Source organism: Carcharhinus amblyrhynchos, chromosome 19, assembly GCF_965287045.1.
Source record: "Carcharhinus amblyrhynchos chromosome 19, sCarAmb.v2.hapA, whole genome shotgun sequence".
In the NCBI taxonomy this organism is placed as follows: domain Eukaryota; kingdom Metazoa; phylum Chordata; class Chondrichthyes; order Carcharhiniformes; family Carcharhinidae; genus Carcharhinus; species Carcharhinus amblyrhynchos.
The window spans coordinates 17,899,084-17,916,077 of record NC_137342.1 but is presented as its reverse complement, the minus strand read 5'-3'; the positions used below and the strand labels follow the sequence as shown (position 1 = coordinate 17,916,077).

The 16,994-nt window shown below is 40.7% G+C and overlaps 1 protein-coding gene across 13 annotated transcripts in view; it reads left to right on the top strand.

Moving 5' to 3' along the window:
* anks1b (ankyrin repeat and sterile alpha motif domain containing 1B) overlaps window positions 1–16,994 on the top strand; it is an 833,073-nt gene that overhangs the window by 611,106 nt on the left and 204,973 nt on the right. For all 13 annotated transcript variants that reach the window (XM_080207323.1, XM_080207312.1, XM_080207322.1 and 10 more), the window contains one exon: window positions 10,512–10,645. In XM_080207323.1, the coding sequence (XP_080063449.1) occupies window positions 10,512–10,645 (134 nt within the window). The remainder of the gene's footprint in view (window positions 1–10,511; window positions 10,646–16,994) is intronic.

The window sequence follows — 16,994 nt, the reverse complement described above, 5'->3', positions numbered from 1 at the left end:
AGTAGGCTTACATTAACACTGTTTGGCTACACTGAGGGAGGATTTAGCATGGCCAACGCATCTAATTTGCGCATCTTTCGCACTGTGGGAGGAAACCGGAGCACCCAGAGGAAATCCACGTAGGCGTGGGGAGAACATGCAGACTTCGCACAGGCAATGTCCCAAGCCAGGAATTGTGAGGCAGCAGTGTTAACCATTGTGCCACCATGCTGCCCACTCTCTCAGTACCACACTGCAGTGGATTTTTGTGCTTGAAGTGTTGGATTGGAACCTGAATCCACAACTTTTTGACTCGAAAAGCGAGACGATACAGCCCAGCCAAAGTTCAATGGATGCAAATATATTGATCTCACCCAAAATAAGCGAATGAATACAGTTGAGGTTGAGACACTGATTCATCGATATCAACAAGGTCCCCGCAGTCTGGAGACACTGATAAATTAAACAGAGTGTACATTTTAAACCGTGTGACAAAAGGTCATGCTGTCTAATGTGATGTCATGTTCCCAACAGCATCTGAATTGGATTCAAAAATTTGTTACAATTACAATCTTTAAATCCATTTTATGAACAGGAAACATGCTTGAGGTCCCTTTGGGCTTGATATTTTACCAATGAATTGATCTGAACTCGCCACTGTTACATTATTCAACATCAGTCTATTCAATAAATATTGTCACCGGCAAATCCCCTGTGCAAAGTCTTCTGTTTATTGTTATTTTCTTTTTGCCAGCAAAAAAGTGACAAACAGATGGGCTGTACTCTGATGTGATTGTCACTCCATAGAATGGACATTTCCTCAGGGAAATGCTCAGAGAGCACTTGTGTTGCTATAAAAAGATTGTGCCATAATTATTTCTCAATTTTACATTGCGGGTCCCTGCAGCACCATCGGCACTTTTTGACTGCGTTACAAATTTAAAGGGAGCACCACTTCCTTTGGCGGCATCCCTCCTCTTATTGTACATAGGACTTGTTAAACAGCAGGGATCCACACATCAAAGGTGCAACTGTATTAAAATGTACAGCAATTAAAACTTGACCTGAGGTGGAAATGCAGACAAGGTATGCAGATTTCATAATGTAACATCTGTAATACCATTAATTGTCAGAGCCATGATAGTCCACAAAAATTGATTACAAGTACCGATAGGAAAATCATTTCATTTAAATTTTCAGGCAATGGGAAGTGTTTCTGATGTGAAAAAGGAGAAAATGTACTTGCAAATTGATGTGGTGAATTTTGTGCAGCTACCCTTGGTGTGGCACCGTGGTTAGCACTGCTGCCTCACAGCGCCGGGGACCCGGGTTTGATTCCCGGCTTGGGTCACTGTCTGTGTGGAGGTTGCACATTCTCCCCGTGTCTGTGTGGGTTTCCTCCGGGTGCTCCGGTTTCCTCCCACAACCCAGAGATGTGTGGGTTAGCTTGATTGGCCATACTAAATTGTCCATTAGTGTCGGGGGATTAACAGGGTAAATACTTGGATTTACAGGGATAGGACCTGGCTGGGATTGTCATCAGTGCAGACCGGCCTCCTTCTGCACTGTAGAGATTCTATGATTCGATGAAATAAAGGAAACAATTTTAGAGAACCTTTCACAACCGCAGGATATTTCAAAGTGTTTTTACAGCTAATGAAGTACATTAGAACTGGAATCGCAGTTGTAACATGGGAAACACAGTCCTACGTTATAATACAGCCGTTTGCGCTCACACAAAGCTCTTACAACAGCTAGGTGCTAATCACCTGATTTTTTTTGTGTGTAATATCGATTGAACATAAGAACATAAGAAATAGGAGCAGGAGTAGGCCATCTAGCCCTTCGAGCCTGCCCCGCCATTCAATAAGATCATGGCTGATCTGTCGTGGCTCAATTCCACTTTCCCGCCCTCTCCCCATAACCCTTAATCCCCTCACTTATCAAAAACCCATCAACCCGCGTCTTAAAAATATTTAGCGAGGCAGCCTCCACCACTTCAACGGGCAGAGAATTCCAGATATTCACCACCCTTTGAGTGAAGAAGTTGAGGGATGAATATCGTCCAGAGCACCTGAATTTATCTCCCCCTTCCTGCTGTTTTTGAATATTGCCATGACATCTTTTGTGACCACCTGGGAGGGCAAAGAGGGCCTTGGTTTGACATCTCATCCAAAAGAGCAGTACCTCCAACTGTGCAGTGCTCCATTAATACTGCACTGGAATGTCAGTCTAGATTGTGGTGGGCAAGTTTGATGGAATTCCAATCTATGAGCTTCTGATTCAGTGGTGAGACTGCAGCTCACACAGTCATGGCTGTCACCAGGATAGATGGGAGGTTGTCATATGTGAATTATTACAGGTAAATATGTTGAAAAGAAACAAAATTTAAAACCAGTGGAGTCAAGATTTTCTGTCAAATTTTGTTCTCACTGGAGAGACAGAGATCGAAGGGAGACCTGATAGAAGTCTACATGATTATGAGAGGCATGGGCAGAGTGGATAGTCAGAAGCTTTTTCCCAGGGGGGGAAGAGTCAGTTACTACAGGCATAGGTTTAAGGTGCGAGGGACAAGGTTTAAAACAGATGTATGAGGCAGATTTTTTACACAGAGAATGGCAGAGGCCTGAAACTCGTTGCCGGGGGAGGTAGTGGAAGCAGATATGGTAGTTTCATTTAAGGACCGTCTTGACAAGTACATGAACGAGATGGGAATAGAGGGAAATGGTCCCCGGAAGTGTAGGGGGTTTTAGTGAAGTCGGGCAGCATGTTCAGTGCAGACTTGGAGGGCCGAAGGGCCTGTTCCTGTGCTGTAATTTTCTTTGTTCTTTGTTCTTTGAAACAGATGGACGAGCATCTGCGCTCCAATTTTCTTCCTTCTTTGGGCAAGTTTAGATCTAGCACAGTAAATCTTCAATTAAGCTCATTATTTAATTTGTTGGACATCAATTGTTATGCTGTCGACTCTCTTGGTTCTATTTTATTTATGAATCTGCTCTTTATTGTGCTTCACACCTTAGTTGTTGCGAATATTGATATTTATTCACATAACAGAAATCCCTCACACCCAGAACAATTCCAGTAAATATTTCCTATGCAATCTCCAACCCCTCCTTGTCCTCCCTATCATGTGTTGCATGGTGTTGAACACTTAGGGTGGAATCTTTCCATTTTTTTGCAGCGCATTGAGCAGGTGGGAAAAGCAGCGTTAAAGCCATTGGCCTCAATGGCAGCTTTCACCAATGTCTTGCACACAACATAGAAAAAGAAAGGCAGGGGGTAGGTCCCAAAATAGCTTTCCAAAGACTATGGCCTGAACTCTCCAACCTCGCTCTTGGCTGGGATTCTCCAGTCCCGCTGCAGTGAATGGAATTTTGATTGAGCGTCACATTCTCTGTTGTCGCTGGCAGCAGTGACAGGGCGAAGGATATCGGAGAATCCCGGCCTTAGTTTACTTAAAAGCTTTTTAAAGACAGCCCTGGTCCACAAAAGTAATCCACAGCCCCACACACCACACAACACTCCCTCCTCCCGACACTGTCACTGATACTGCATTCCATGACCCTCTTCCCCCTGAGCAAAACACTCACCTGAGCTCCTCTGGCAGCTCTGCCTGCCTGGGGAATTCAGCTTTAACCAGTATGAATGGATGGTGTAATGGGGTGGGGTGAAGCATGGAGGCTCGATGATTAGATTTACATTTATTCTAATGGGGTTCTTGACATTGAGTGTCAGGAATCCTGTTCTGTCACTAACAGTGCGGCAGGAACAATCACAAGGGGACTTCCCGCTGACGTGTAACGTGACTTGGGCCTCTCATGAGAAATTCTGCTCCCATTGCCATTGCCTGCTGTGTGAACGGCTTCACGTAATCCCAGTCTTAACACCAGCTGGCTGACACTTTATATAATTGTGAAAAAGTTATATTTAACTCAAGATGTTAATTCTGTTTCTCGCTCCACAAATACCACCAGACCTGCTGAGAATTTCCAACATTTTCTGTTTTTGTATTAGACTTTATATAGATTCAGCATAATTATTGAAATACTACAGCGTAGAAAAAAGCCATTTGGCCCGTCAATTCTGCACTGACAAGAGTCCCACCCTGGCCCTATCCCCATAACTCCACGTATTTACCCCGCTGAATCCTCTAATCTATGCATCCCAGGACACCAAGGGGCAATATAGCATCAACCTAACCTGCACATCTTTGGATTGTGGGAGGAAACCAAGGCACTCGGAGGAAACCCACACAGACATGAGGAAAATGTCCACATAGATAGTGACCCAAGCCATGAATCAAACCCAGATCCCTGGAGCTGTGAGACAGCACTGCACAGTGCCACCATGCCGCCCTTCCTGGCTTTCGTACTTTTTGTGTCTATTTATCAAGCCTAGAATCCAATATATGTTATTCACTGCTAATCTATTCTCTCATAGTTAAAATGTGTACACAAATAGCCAGAGGGGCCTCTGTTATTGCGTTCTACTTAAAATTATACAATTTAACTTATATTGACTCTGTTCATTCTTCCTATCAAAATGTATCACTCGATTAGTTTTTGAATTGAATTTTATCTGCCATCTGTTTGTCCATTCCATGACTGTATCCTTTTGCAGGTAATTACTAGTGTACTTATCGCTTGCTGCATTTCCAAGTTTCATGTTATCTGCGCATTTCAAGATTGCGCATAGGCTAAATGCCTCACTAGTTATTCACCAATTATAAGTAGATAAGTTGATATTTTGATCAAATGTATTTCCTAATAGTAGAAGACTTTTTTTTTGTTTTTTATGTGATCATGTGAACAGAGATGAAGAATGATTTTCTCAAATGGTTGAAAATCTGTTGTCAAAGTGTCTGCCTACCCCCAGAAAGACAATCCCCTCCGTCAGCTTTATAAAACATGGGCCTCAAATTTGGGCCTACGTTTTTGAAAGAAGAACCAGGCCTGGTGGTGGCCCAGAAAAGATCATTTATAATCAGAGATGAGGGACTTTGTTTATCTTGAGAGGGGTTTTTACTCCTTAGAGCAGAAAAGGATAAGTGGAGATTTAATAGATATGAAATCATTGCTTTTTTTTGATGGAAGGGAAAAGGAGAAACTGTTTCCACTGGTGATAGGATCGTTATCCAGAGGACACAGAATCAGATGAGTGGCTAAAGGACTGGAGGAAATGTGAAAATAAATTTCTTTATGCTGCAAGTTGCTGTGATGTGAAATGTAATGTCTGAAAGAGCACAGGTTCAATCATAGCATTCAAAAGAAAATTGAATAAATATTTGAAGAGGAAAAAGATTACATCCATGTGAGGAAGGAGCTGGGGCTGCTTTGATAACCTTAAATATGACAGATAGTGCTGCGTCATTCTATGATCGTGTTTTAGAAATTGCATTCTTGTTAAGCAACCCCATTTTTGCAGAAGTGTCTGTTCTCTCTAAAGGGTTCCTGCAATTTTAGCATGGTGCATTAAAAAGTAAGTACGATTTGACAATTGATGACGCCTTACACGATGTCCCACTGAAAACCATTATAACGTTAGGAAAAAAGTAACAATTTACTAAGTGGTTGTATTAGGCTAAACTACAAAGCAATTCCGATTCTAAACTGTGCTTTTGTTTCCTACCGTAGGTGGTAATTCTTAAATCACATTTAGCCCTGAAAGTCATAGTTAATGCTCAATGTGGCATCATTTAACAAAGCAGCCTTGGTCATAGGCTGGTTCCCAAATGCAGGGCGGAGGACTTGTCTCATTCACCCAGTCAAATTGATCATAATGTGTCTATACCTTGTCGCTGCTAACTATTTCCATAGAGCTGCTGTGGTCAGTCTGGGAGGAATGTAACCACCCAATCAATTATTTCCATGGGTGTAAATTGAGATAGGTGGATACTCAGCAAGTCCTTGGTGTCCTCGTGCATCAGTCACTGAAAGTAAGCGCACAGATATAGCAGGCAGTAAAAAAGGCAAATTGTATGTTGGCCTTCACAGCTAGAGTATTTGAGTAGAGGAAGAAGGATATTTTACAGCAGTTGTAAAGGTGTTGGTGAGGCCACACTTGGAGTAATGTGTGCAGTTTTGATGTCCTTATCCAAGGAAGGATGTCCTTGCTATAAGTGGAAGTGCAGCGAAGGCTGATTCCCGCACTGGCAGATCTATCATATGAGGAGAGATTAAGTCAGTTAGGATTGTATTCTTTGGAGTTTAGAAGAGTGAGAGGGAATCTCATAGAAATTTATAAAATTCTAACAAGATTGGACTGAGTGGATTTGGAAAGAATGTTCTCAGTGATGGGGGAGTTTAGGAGTAGGGGCCATAGCTTGAGGATAATGGGTAAACCTTTTAGGACTGAGCTGAGGAGAAATTTCTTCATCCAGAGGGCGGTGAATGTGTGAAGTTCATGACCACAGAATGTAGTAGAGGTCAAAACATTGTGTGATTTCAAGAAGGAATTAGACATACCTCTTGGGGCTAAAGAGATCAATGGATAAGGGGGAGAAGGGGGATCAGGATATTGATTTTGATGACCAGCCATGAACAAAATGAATGGCAGAGCAGGCTCAAAGGGCCAAATGGCCTACTCCTGCTTCTGGTTTCTATGTTTCAATCAATTGCATAATTGTTTAAAATTAATTTGGGAATCTTCATTCTTCATCGCAAAACAAGTTTTGAATGTGCTGGTGGAGGCGTGTTATCACTGATTTCAAGTGGCACTGTTGGGAATAGGATCAACTTTGATAAAACAGATCAATTTATTTACAATATATGGCAATTTTTCTTTTAATAAAACAAACCTCAAATTTGTGTTCAGCCACAAATTACCTCAGTATCACAGTAGAATATTGCAGAATATTTTAAGTAAGTCTGATCATCTTTTGCCTGGCACTGACAAAATGTTTAACATCAGCATATTCCCAAGCTTTAACACACACATCTTATAATGCTATTTCTGTTTGCTTATTTCAGAGACATATGGCCGCCACAACAAAAAGTAGAGAACAAGAGTAGAAAATAGATGCGACAGTAATATACGGGATTTGATTCATGTGACATTAAATAATGCCTAGTCAGTAACATCATTTTCTTGAGGGCAATTAGTGGTGGGTAATAAATGCTGGCCTAGCCAGCAAAGTCAACATCCCTTGAATGAATAAAAAAAAGAAATATATATGTATATATAAAAAAGATGTTAGACTTAGAACAATTGGAAAACCCCACTGCAATGGTGAACATTTTATGTTAATTATGGTACAACTCATAAGTCAACTCCTAAAAAGCAGATAAATTCCCACACGTGAATATTTGAATTAGGAGCAGAAGCAGGCCATTCGGCCCCTTGAGCCTGCTCTTCCATTTAATAAAATCATGGCATTCTAGCCTCAACTGCACTTTTCTCTCGATCCCCACAACCTTTGACACTCTTTGTCAGGAAACTATCTAACTCAATGACCGTACTTCCATTGCTGTCTGGGGAAAACTTTGAGAAACAGTCGGATGGGATTTTATGGCCTTGCTCTTCCCAAATCTGTAAAATCCCACTGAGGTGAAGGGACCTTTCCACGTTCAGCCCCTTGCCGGCTCCGATCCCGGTGGTGGGTGAGGCAGTAAAACTTCGGCCCATTTGAGGGCAATCCATCATTTTTAAACTCCACCCCCTAGTTCTTGTCTCTCCTACAAGAGGAAACATCGTTTTGGCATTCACTCTGTTGAAACACTTCAGGATCCTGTATGTTTCAGTAAGCTCAATTCTCAGTCTTCTAAACTCCAATGGATATAGGCCCAACCTGTTCACCCTTCCCTCATAAGATAGCCCTTTCATCTCAGCAATCAGTAAAGTGAACCTTCTCTTGGTAATTTTCTGGCCTCGCTCATCCCCAAATGGAAAATCCTGCCCAAAGTCAACAGGCCTTTCCATGGTTTGCCTCTCCAAAGTCAACAGGCCTTTCCATGGTTTGCCTCTCGCCCACCCATCGTCCAAAGATGTGCAGGTTAGGTTGATTGGCCATGCTAAATTGACCCAATTGTCAGGGGGATTAGCAGGGTGAATGTGTGGGGTTATGGGAATAGAGCCTGTGTGGGATTGCAGCTGGTACAGACTCAATGGGCCGAATGACCTCCTTCTGCACTGTATGAATTCTATGATTCCCATGGCTGGTGGGACGGCAAAAGTCCAGCCACTGTTACCAGTGTCTGCTACTGTTCCATTTTTCATGAAAAAAATTAGGATTGTTGAGAATATTGACACCATTATATCAGCCACAGAGTTGGTGCTGGAGCTGAACTTAAATTTACACAAACTAGATCAGAAGGAATCTCTACAGCAAACTGTGAGGCACAGCAAAGAGTTTTGACACCCATGACCAAAGATGCAGCAGGGTCAACCTAGCACAGTAACATTATTGCTCCAGCAAAATGCAGTGAAGGCAGGATGGAGACGTAATGCAAATTGTGAGTGTAAATTCAATCTCAGTTTCTTGCAGACACATTTGACAGGTAACTTACCCAATTATCCTCTATCTAGAGTGGGGGGAGAGGCATGACTATATGCATTTTGGAATAGATTTTCAGTACGAGTTGAAGGTGTTGGTATATGATTCCGTAGGCACTTTTTTTTCCCAGATTGCTTTTCCAATTTTATGTTCTGAGCCGGTTTTCTTCATTGACATGGAAATTCAAAATCTCAAACGGTATTTTAATCCAGTAGAATGCAGGCAAAATTGCATTTGAGAAGGGGAGAATTTGGACGTGTTTTTATGGAGATAGCTGTAAAGCACGTTCTCTTGAACATTAGAAGAGGGCATTGAGTCTTGACAGGAACAGGCAATAAAAGAAATGCTTGTCGCCATGGTGATTAATGGTGTTGATCTCGCACAGAAATGGTCAGATTTGCACTTTCACGGGTAGCAGCAATTTTTATGTCACACTTGTTACGCGGTAGTCTGAAGCAATGCTTCACCTATTGAAGACAGTGGGTAAAGAAAGGCCATGTATTTTGAATGTAACCAACAACATCAAAGACTGCTTCACTGATGCAAAGGCATTGTTGGAATCAGTATCATTCTCAATTTGTTGCAAAACACTGGGAGCATCTTATAATTATGTTATAATTATTTCTTTGTACCAGAATGACAGCTTGCATTTTTCTTTATCTTTTTTACACCAGACTTATATATTCAATTTCTTAGCCCTCTTTGACAACAGTCCCCTCTTTGGGCAAAAACTGGGTGGTTCTAGCCCCATCCTGGAGACTTGAGCACAAATGCAAGGCTTTAGTGCTTACTGGATTTTTAAAAAATCCCATAGACAGTATCTGACTCTCAGCCAAAATCATACAGGTACATTATTTGGTCATGATCACATTGCTGTTCTTGGCACTTTTGTTCTGCACTAAGAGTGGGATTTTCTGGCCCCCTGTGGTGTATTTTCTCACTTATCCATTCATCAACTTTGGAATGCTACCCTCCATAGTCAGCACTTCCTGCCTATTCTGCCTCCTCCTCTCAGCCGCCCTGAGAATTATGTCTCATTAAATGTTTGGTCATCCTTATTTACAGCTATCCCTATAACCTGCTGTGCTGTTAAACAATGTGTTTATTCTCTTCAATTGGATTGGCATCTGATACAGGGCATTACAGGTGTTGGATCATTATTTGGCATGGTGACTATAGATTCAGTTGAAGCCTTCGAAATGTGAATGGACAAATTCTTGTATTGCCAGAGAGTGAAGCGTGTGAACAGGAGGCAGACAAAAATAATCTGAGTTGGTCCTGAATAGAAGCCTCGCAATCAAATAAACCGGATGGGCTGAATCTTCCCTGTTATACCTTGCACTCTTTGTATCTTGAGAGGGCGGGAATGTGGAACTGAGACAAGAAAGATCAGCCATGATCTTATTGAATGGCGGGGCAGGCTCGAAGGGCTGGATGGCCTACTCCTGCTCCTATTTCTTAAGTTCTAATTAGCGTTAATGATGTGGAGATGCCGGCGTTGGACTGGGGTGGGCACAGTAAGAAGTCTCACAACACCAGGTTAAAGTCCAAATGATTTCAAATAAACCTGTTCGACTTTAGCCTGGTGTTGTGAGACTTCTTACTATTAGTGACATGGATGATATGTTAACGCTGGAAAATTGTTGTGGAATGCTCTGCCTTCAGTTTATTATTTTATAATGCGCATGTTCCATTAATTTTCTAGTTTGAATGTAATGAGTATTTGGGACCTTAAATCAAAAGCATGTTTCTTTAACATAGGGGAGAAACATGGTAATGTTTAAAATGAATAAGGAATCATAGATGGAAGTTGAGTGTTCAATCATAAGTTAGAGAAATTAAGTAAGGAATGATCTTTGAGCTTTTCCAGGCTGGACAGGAGTCATTTTGCAAAACCAGTGCACAGCTAACAGTGGACAATGAATCATTTTCTAAGTGTTTTTGCAGAATTTTTATTAACAAAATAAAATCATGCGAAAAAGTAACCAAAGCTGACGAGGATTTGGTTGAAATATATTTAAATAACTTAATTTATTTGCAGAGGTTGCACCACAAGTGACCATTACTGCACCAGAGGCTAATCGTCAGGGGAAAAGTACAGGCCCCACCCCGGACTGTTCACCTCCATCGCCAGATACAGCACTGAAAAATATCGAGAAAGTAATCCGACCCCAGGTAAGATGAGCTGGAATGATTTATTTATTGTTTCTGTTGAATAAAGACATTGCAAATAATCGTCTAATGTTTCATAAATATAAATCAATGGATTAATATAGTGTCAATAATACAAAACTCCTGTTTCATAGACAAACTTTGTGTGTTCTTTATTATTGCTCATGATAACAATATTTATATTTAAAAGATACGTGTTTTCTTAGCCTCAAAGTGCTTGGCATAATTTGAATAATCCAAGAGACAAGGTCTTCGTGAGTTTTAAAATAGAAATTGTTTATTATCACACACTTACAGTAAGTTTTAAAACAGGACATCTCGCTCAACTCGCACACTTGAGCCCACACACACATGGATTAGATACCAATGAAGATAAAACAATTTAATTAAAAGTTGATTGTCTCAATCTCTTTTGTGGCAGGCCTTTTGTTTCTTAGATGAGTTGATGCTACAGTTTAAGTGAATATACAGTAAGCTGCAAATCATCTCGTGGTCAGATTTTGAGGAAATTGGTTCCTAGGCGAACTCAAAGTTGGCAGAGATTGATGGGTCAAACATTTTCCAATCTTCTAGATAATGTTTTTTTTTACGTTGGCTGTTTTGCTGGTTCGAGGCTTTCTGGTAGAACTCTGTCTGTGTAACAGATTCTTGCTGTCATTTTAAAAATAGACAAGAAAATGGTTTCCTCAGCATGTAATTTGTACAAGTTCAAAGTTCTTTTTTTGCCAAATGTGGTCGTATGTAGATTACTCATTCTATATTACCATTTGATACGTAGGGATTCACCTGGCCTAGTTTGGGTGATACAATGGAAGGTGAATGGAATTCATTCACATTCACCTAACATGCGTTGAGTTACAATGTTTATTGTGCCCATGGTGAAACAGAAAGATAGGCCTGCTGGAATGCTATGTTCTTTTCATAATGGTCTGTCCTTCAACAAAGGGAAGTGTGAATTCCCCAGACAGCTGTGAATGTCCATTTTTAATTAAGTATTTACTTGAGATATGGGACTATCTGAAGTTCAAAATGCCAAAGATCACATAATTTGAAGTGGACATTTTAATAGTTTGTGCTTAGAATTTTAATGTATTCATTGAAAGTTTATAATATACTGGAACATCACATCTTGATTTATTTAGTAGATATTTTCTAAATACTTGAAGCAGCAATTACTAAGATTTGTTTTAATAAGAGGGATCCAGTTTATTTCTTTTGACTTTGTGACTTCAATCACTTTCAGTGCATAGCACAGTGCAAATGACAGATTGATTCTCTGCTACTTGTTACTAAGATTGTATCTGCACTGAATTCAGGTCCTTTCCTCCTTGCTCAGTCTACTCATTACACACAGGCTTGAACTGTCCTAAAGGCACCGCTGGCTCATTTGCAGCATCATCTCTCAGTACAGCAGTCCGGTGCTGTAATTAATTAACTTCTTGATGTGACACACCACGTGTATATATGATACGGAAAGGAAAATATTAGTTTAAATTTGTGCCATGTGCTGCCTAAAATGGGAGGGTGGTTGGTTTGTAAGTGAGCGGAATTGAGAATAACATCTTAATCAACATAAACAGAGACACATAAAAATTGATGGAGTGGAAGTAGTGTCCATAAAATGTGTAACTATCAACACACAGTGGCCTTCAAATTGGTCCTAGAGGAAATCTTACACCAAACGTGTACTTTATTTCAAAGGCAGAGTCCAGCAGATGAGTTTTTTCTAAAGTTTTTATTTACTGGTGTCATACTAATACTGCAGTGAAATTACTGTGAACATCCCCGAGTTGCCGTACTTAGGCACCTTTTCAGGTACACTGAGGGTGAATTTGGCATGGCCAATGCACCTAACCAGCATGTCTTTCCAGCGACAATGGGAGGAAACTGGAGCACCCAGAAGAAACCCGCGGAGAGGGAGGGAGAACATGCAGACTCCATATAGATAGCCGGGAATTGAACCCGAGTCCCTAGCACTGTGAAGCAGCAGTGCTAACCACTGTGCCACCATGCTGCAGACATTGAGGTGACCCTTCACCCCAGACTCAAAATGTCGGTTCTATTCCCTTGCCACAGAGGCTGTCAGACCTGTAGAGATTTTCCAACGTTTTCTGCTTGTGTACTGTAATGTCTTATTGTATAAGTATAATGTCTTATTTTAATACTTATTGTATAAGCTGTTACAGCATGTTTGTTAACAAATGCTGAAGACCTTGTGAATTTCTTATAATATATAAGTAATGGCAATTTCTCAGGAACAACAAAGTTTCATTAATGTTTCATCTTTCATGTCTTTAGACACCCCCAAATTCCTCACAACCAACGTCACTGCTATTTTTGTCAGAAAACACATTGATTTGCATTTATGTAGTACCTTTTAATGTAGAAAGTCATCTTGCAACACTTTACAGATGAAATTTGATCAAAATGGACACCAAACCTAAGATGGAGATGTGACAAAGGGTCAGAAAATAATTTTGAAGGGTCTTTGAGAGGGTATTTGAGAAGCAAATGGGGTTTAAGGGTGGAACTAGAATGTGGGGTTTCCCTGATTTAAGGCACTGCAATTAGGAACAGAGTGAAGGGTGTGGGGTGGACAAAAGACAAGTGTTAAAGGGATGGAGGGCTCTCAGGGTTTGAGGAGAGGGGTGGTTGGTGGTGGTGGCAGGATGAACAGTGGTTGGTGTGTGGCTGGATAAAGTTGGAGGGGTCGTGAGGGGTGATGCTATAACAGGACTTAAATGTGAGAAGTAAATTGAAGATGCTGGGATATTGGGTGCAAATCCTGATGAACAGGGACGTGAGTGATAGTTGAGCAGAACCAGCTTCAGAATAGGATATGGACAGGATAGCTTTAGATGGGCTGAAGGTTACAGAGGGAGGGGCGTGGGACGTTGGTCAGGAGAGCATTGGCCGACTCACGGATGAAGGTAACAGAAACGCGCTAAGAATTTTCAGCGGTGGAAGCAGACGTTCTTTATGATGGAGTAGATATGGAGTTGCGTGCTTTGCTTGAGCCTAAGTTAGATAGTGAGATTGCATCACATCTAGTTCAGCCTGATATAATGGTGGGGAATGGTGATGGAGTTGTGGTGGAGCTGGAAGAAATGGTATCAGTCTTCCCAATCTGTTGAAATTTTGGCTCATCCATGATTGGACAAGTGATTATAAAGCTTGACAGCATCAGTAATTTGCATAATAAAATTACTCTTCTTCAATTCCTCAGTAGCTGATATTAACAGCAAACATATCCCCATAGAATACTACTCATTATGACTCCCTCGGGCATCATGGTATGCTTTCTAGACAGTTACAGACCCGTTTTAAATACTGCTCTGTTTTATCCTTGCTTCATCAACTTTAATATTCTTAAAAATCTAATCTGACTATCCATTGGCTAGCTCTCTTCCACCAATCTGATTAACTCTTCAAATAAGTCCAATATGTGAAGAATAACCCATTGCTTCTGAATCCAGACTGATTACTTCCCACAGCTTCTGGGCTTTTGAATTAATTCAGATGATTCTATCATATGTTTTCCACATACTATTGAGGCAATATGCCTCTAAATACAAGATTCATACCTTAAATCCACTTTTGGAATGTCAGGGTAATGTGTATTGTCCTGCAGTGCATGGATACGTCATCCAGTATTTAATGAACTGGGAAATGTTAACCAGAACTATTATGTCTATTTCCTCCCCTGTTTAACTGAAGATTTTAGGATGTATCCCTGTTGGCTCAGATGTCTTGTAAAACTTTGATTTTATACACAACCCAATGTTCAACTGATGACTGGATCTTTCCAGAGTTTTTAATTCAAAAAGATTGGATCAGGAATTTAGTCAGTCTTCAATTTCGGACATTTGTTAATTCCTGTTTTGTCTGATTAGTCTAATGGCTAATTTATCATTTGAATTATTAAACTGATCTGCTGTGAACATAGTTTTAAAATCACCTGTTCCCCTCTCCACACTTCAAATTCATCTCACTCTGTTCCTGTTTTTTCCCCCTGATTCAAATCTCCATATCCATGTCTCTATCTGTTTCCTCTGAACCTGCCAGCTCTCACTAATCATCTTTCTGTCAATAGTCTCTCCCCCGGCTCTCCAAATCTCACTTTCTTAAGTTGCCCATTTCTGTCTTTCTCTGGATCTGTCCTAAGCAGCAAATCCTAGTTAGGGCCAGATCTTGTGATGTACAGTTGCCAGGCTAACTACTGTCCTGCTTAACTTCATACTTCTCACATCAAGTTTTATTTGAAGCGATTTACAAATGCTTCAATTTGATGGCCGTATATTTTCTGTTGTGAATCATCTGAGAGTGGACTTTGATGGGAAATGAAACCTCTTTAAAATGTCACAGTGCCATTTTTCTGTGTCTGATGTGATGAGCTACACCTTCCTCATCGCTTATTTGCAATAAATCTTGCCTGCGTTGAGTTTTCTAAAATCTGTGTTGATTTGCGAAGCATTCTCAGAGTTACAAACATATCCCTAAATTCGGTAATTATTCTGATAGGGTTCACACTTGTTACTTTTTTTTTAGAAGCCTAATTTCTCGTTCCCTCCTGACAAAAGGCATCGTTTGTAATTGAATGAGTGACTTCAGCTTGGTCTTTAATTAAAGCATGTTGAGGAAGTAATGACTAAATTTTCATGATCCAATATTCATTACTGTGATTAGATCATGTTGTTCAATCCATAATGAATTCACCAAGTTGTTTAAGAGGTAATTGAAACACACTTTTGAGCAGATAATGTTCACAAACTGGACCTTGCTCTGGGATTTTATTTTTTGTGTTGTGTTCTGCAGTATCAGGGTGATTGGCTGTAGCTGAAAGCTTCAATTTAATATTCATTTATGTCTAAATTTTGCATAACTTACTTCACTTGACTGCTCCACCAGAGATGTACCTTGTAATATGAATAATATATTTCATATAATAAAAAGTTTACCATAACTTTGCAAATGCAACAGGCGCCAAATATAATATACCCGCCAATTTTCAGGAACAAACAGCCCAAAATTGCATTATCCCCACATATACTGTACACCTCGACATATAATGCTGAAGTCGCAGTGCCATTATTCCCAAACACATGACTGACCAACTGCAACTGATGGCTGTCTTTTGATTTGATTTGATTTATTATTGTCACGTGTATTGGGATACACTGAAAAGTGTTGTTTCTTATCTGCTACACAGACAAAGTATACTGTTCGTAGTGTACATAGGAGAGAAGGAAAGGAGAGAGTGCAGAATATAGTGTTACAGTTACAGATAAAGTGAAGCGAAAGATCAGCTTAAAATATAATAAGTCCATTCAAAAGTCTGAAAGAAGCTGTTCTTGAGTCGGTTGTTACGTGATTTCAGTATCAGTATCTTTTTCCTCATGGAAGAAGGTGGAAGAGAGTACGTCCAGAGTGTGTGGGGTCCTTGATTATGCTGGCTGCTTTTCCAAGGCAGCAGGAAGCATAGACAGAGTCAATGGATGGGAGGCTGGTTTGCATGACGGGCTGGGCTTCATTCATGACCCTTTGTAGTTCTTGAGGTCTTGGTCAGAGCAGGCTGTGATACATCTGGAAAGGCTGCTTTCTATGGTGCATCTGTAAAAAGTGGTGAGAGTCGTGGTAGACATGCCGTATTTCCTTAGCCTCCTGAGAAAGTAGAGGCACTGATGGACTTTCAACTATAGCCTCAGCACGGCAAATAGGGGGGATGCTTAATGAGAGGGCCATATTCCAGGGGGAATCCTGCACTACCTGTCTTTTACATGTATTATCATTTCATGTATCAGCCTGGACTATGAGGATCAAAGTAAGGTTTGGGATAGGATCCTACTTGTGATGCTGCTAAGCCCTTTGGTTGATTAAAGCCTTGCTCTCCCCATTCAATCTTGGAAGATGTGCCACAGGGTGCACTGCTCAACTCTCTCCCTGGCAACAAATTACTTTTGCACCTGCCTTGTTTCCATCCTTTTGTGTAATCTCAGGCAAACAAACTGAAAACCAGCCTGGATTCCACTCTGGGCTTCAAAAAATTAGGACCCAAATCCTTTGAGATGATTCATCTCAGCAGGACCGACCAACTGACTGCACTCTCTATGAGGTCCATTACTGGCTTCAAAAGAAAATTCGCGATTTGTTAACAAATGTATTGCACATACCCAACTTTGTGATCAATTTTTAGGGAAAAAGATATTCAGACAATCATGAAAAGTGTGCAATTTGCAGCTTTTTGCTGTTTGGAATAAAGAGAGCGATGGAATAGCGCTCCACAACAATGCGTTGACTTATCTCCACCACAATTGCAGCAAACTTTGCCTTTTAGTGAGAATTGATACTTTAG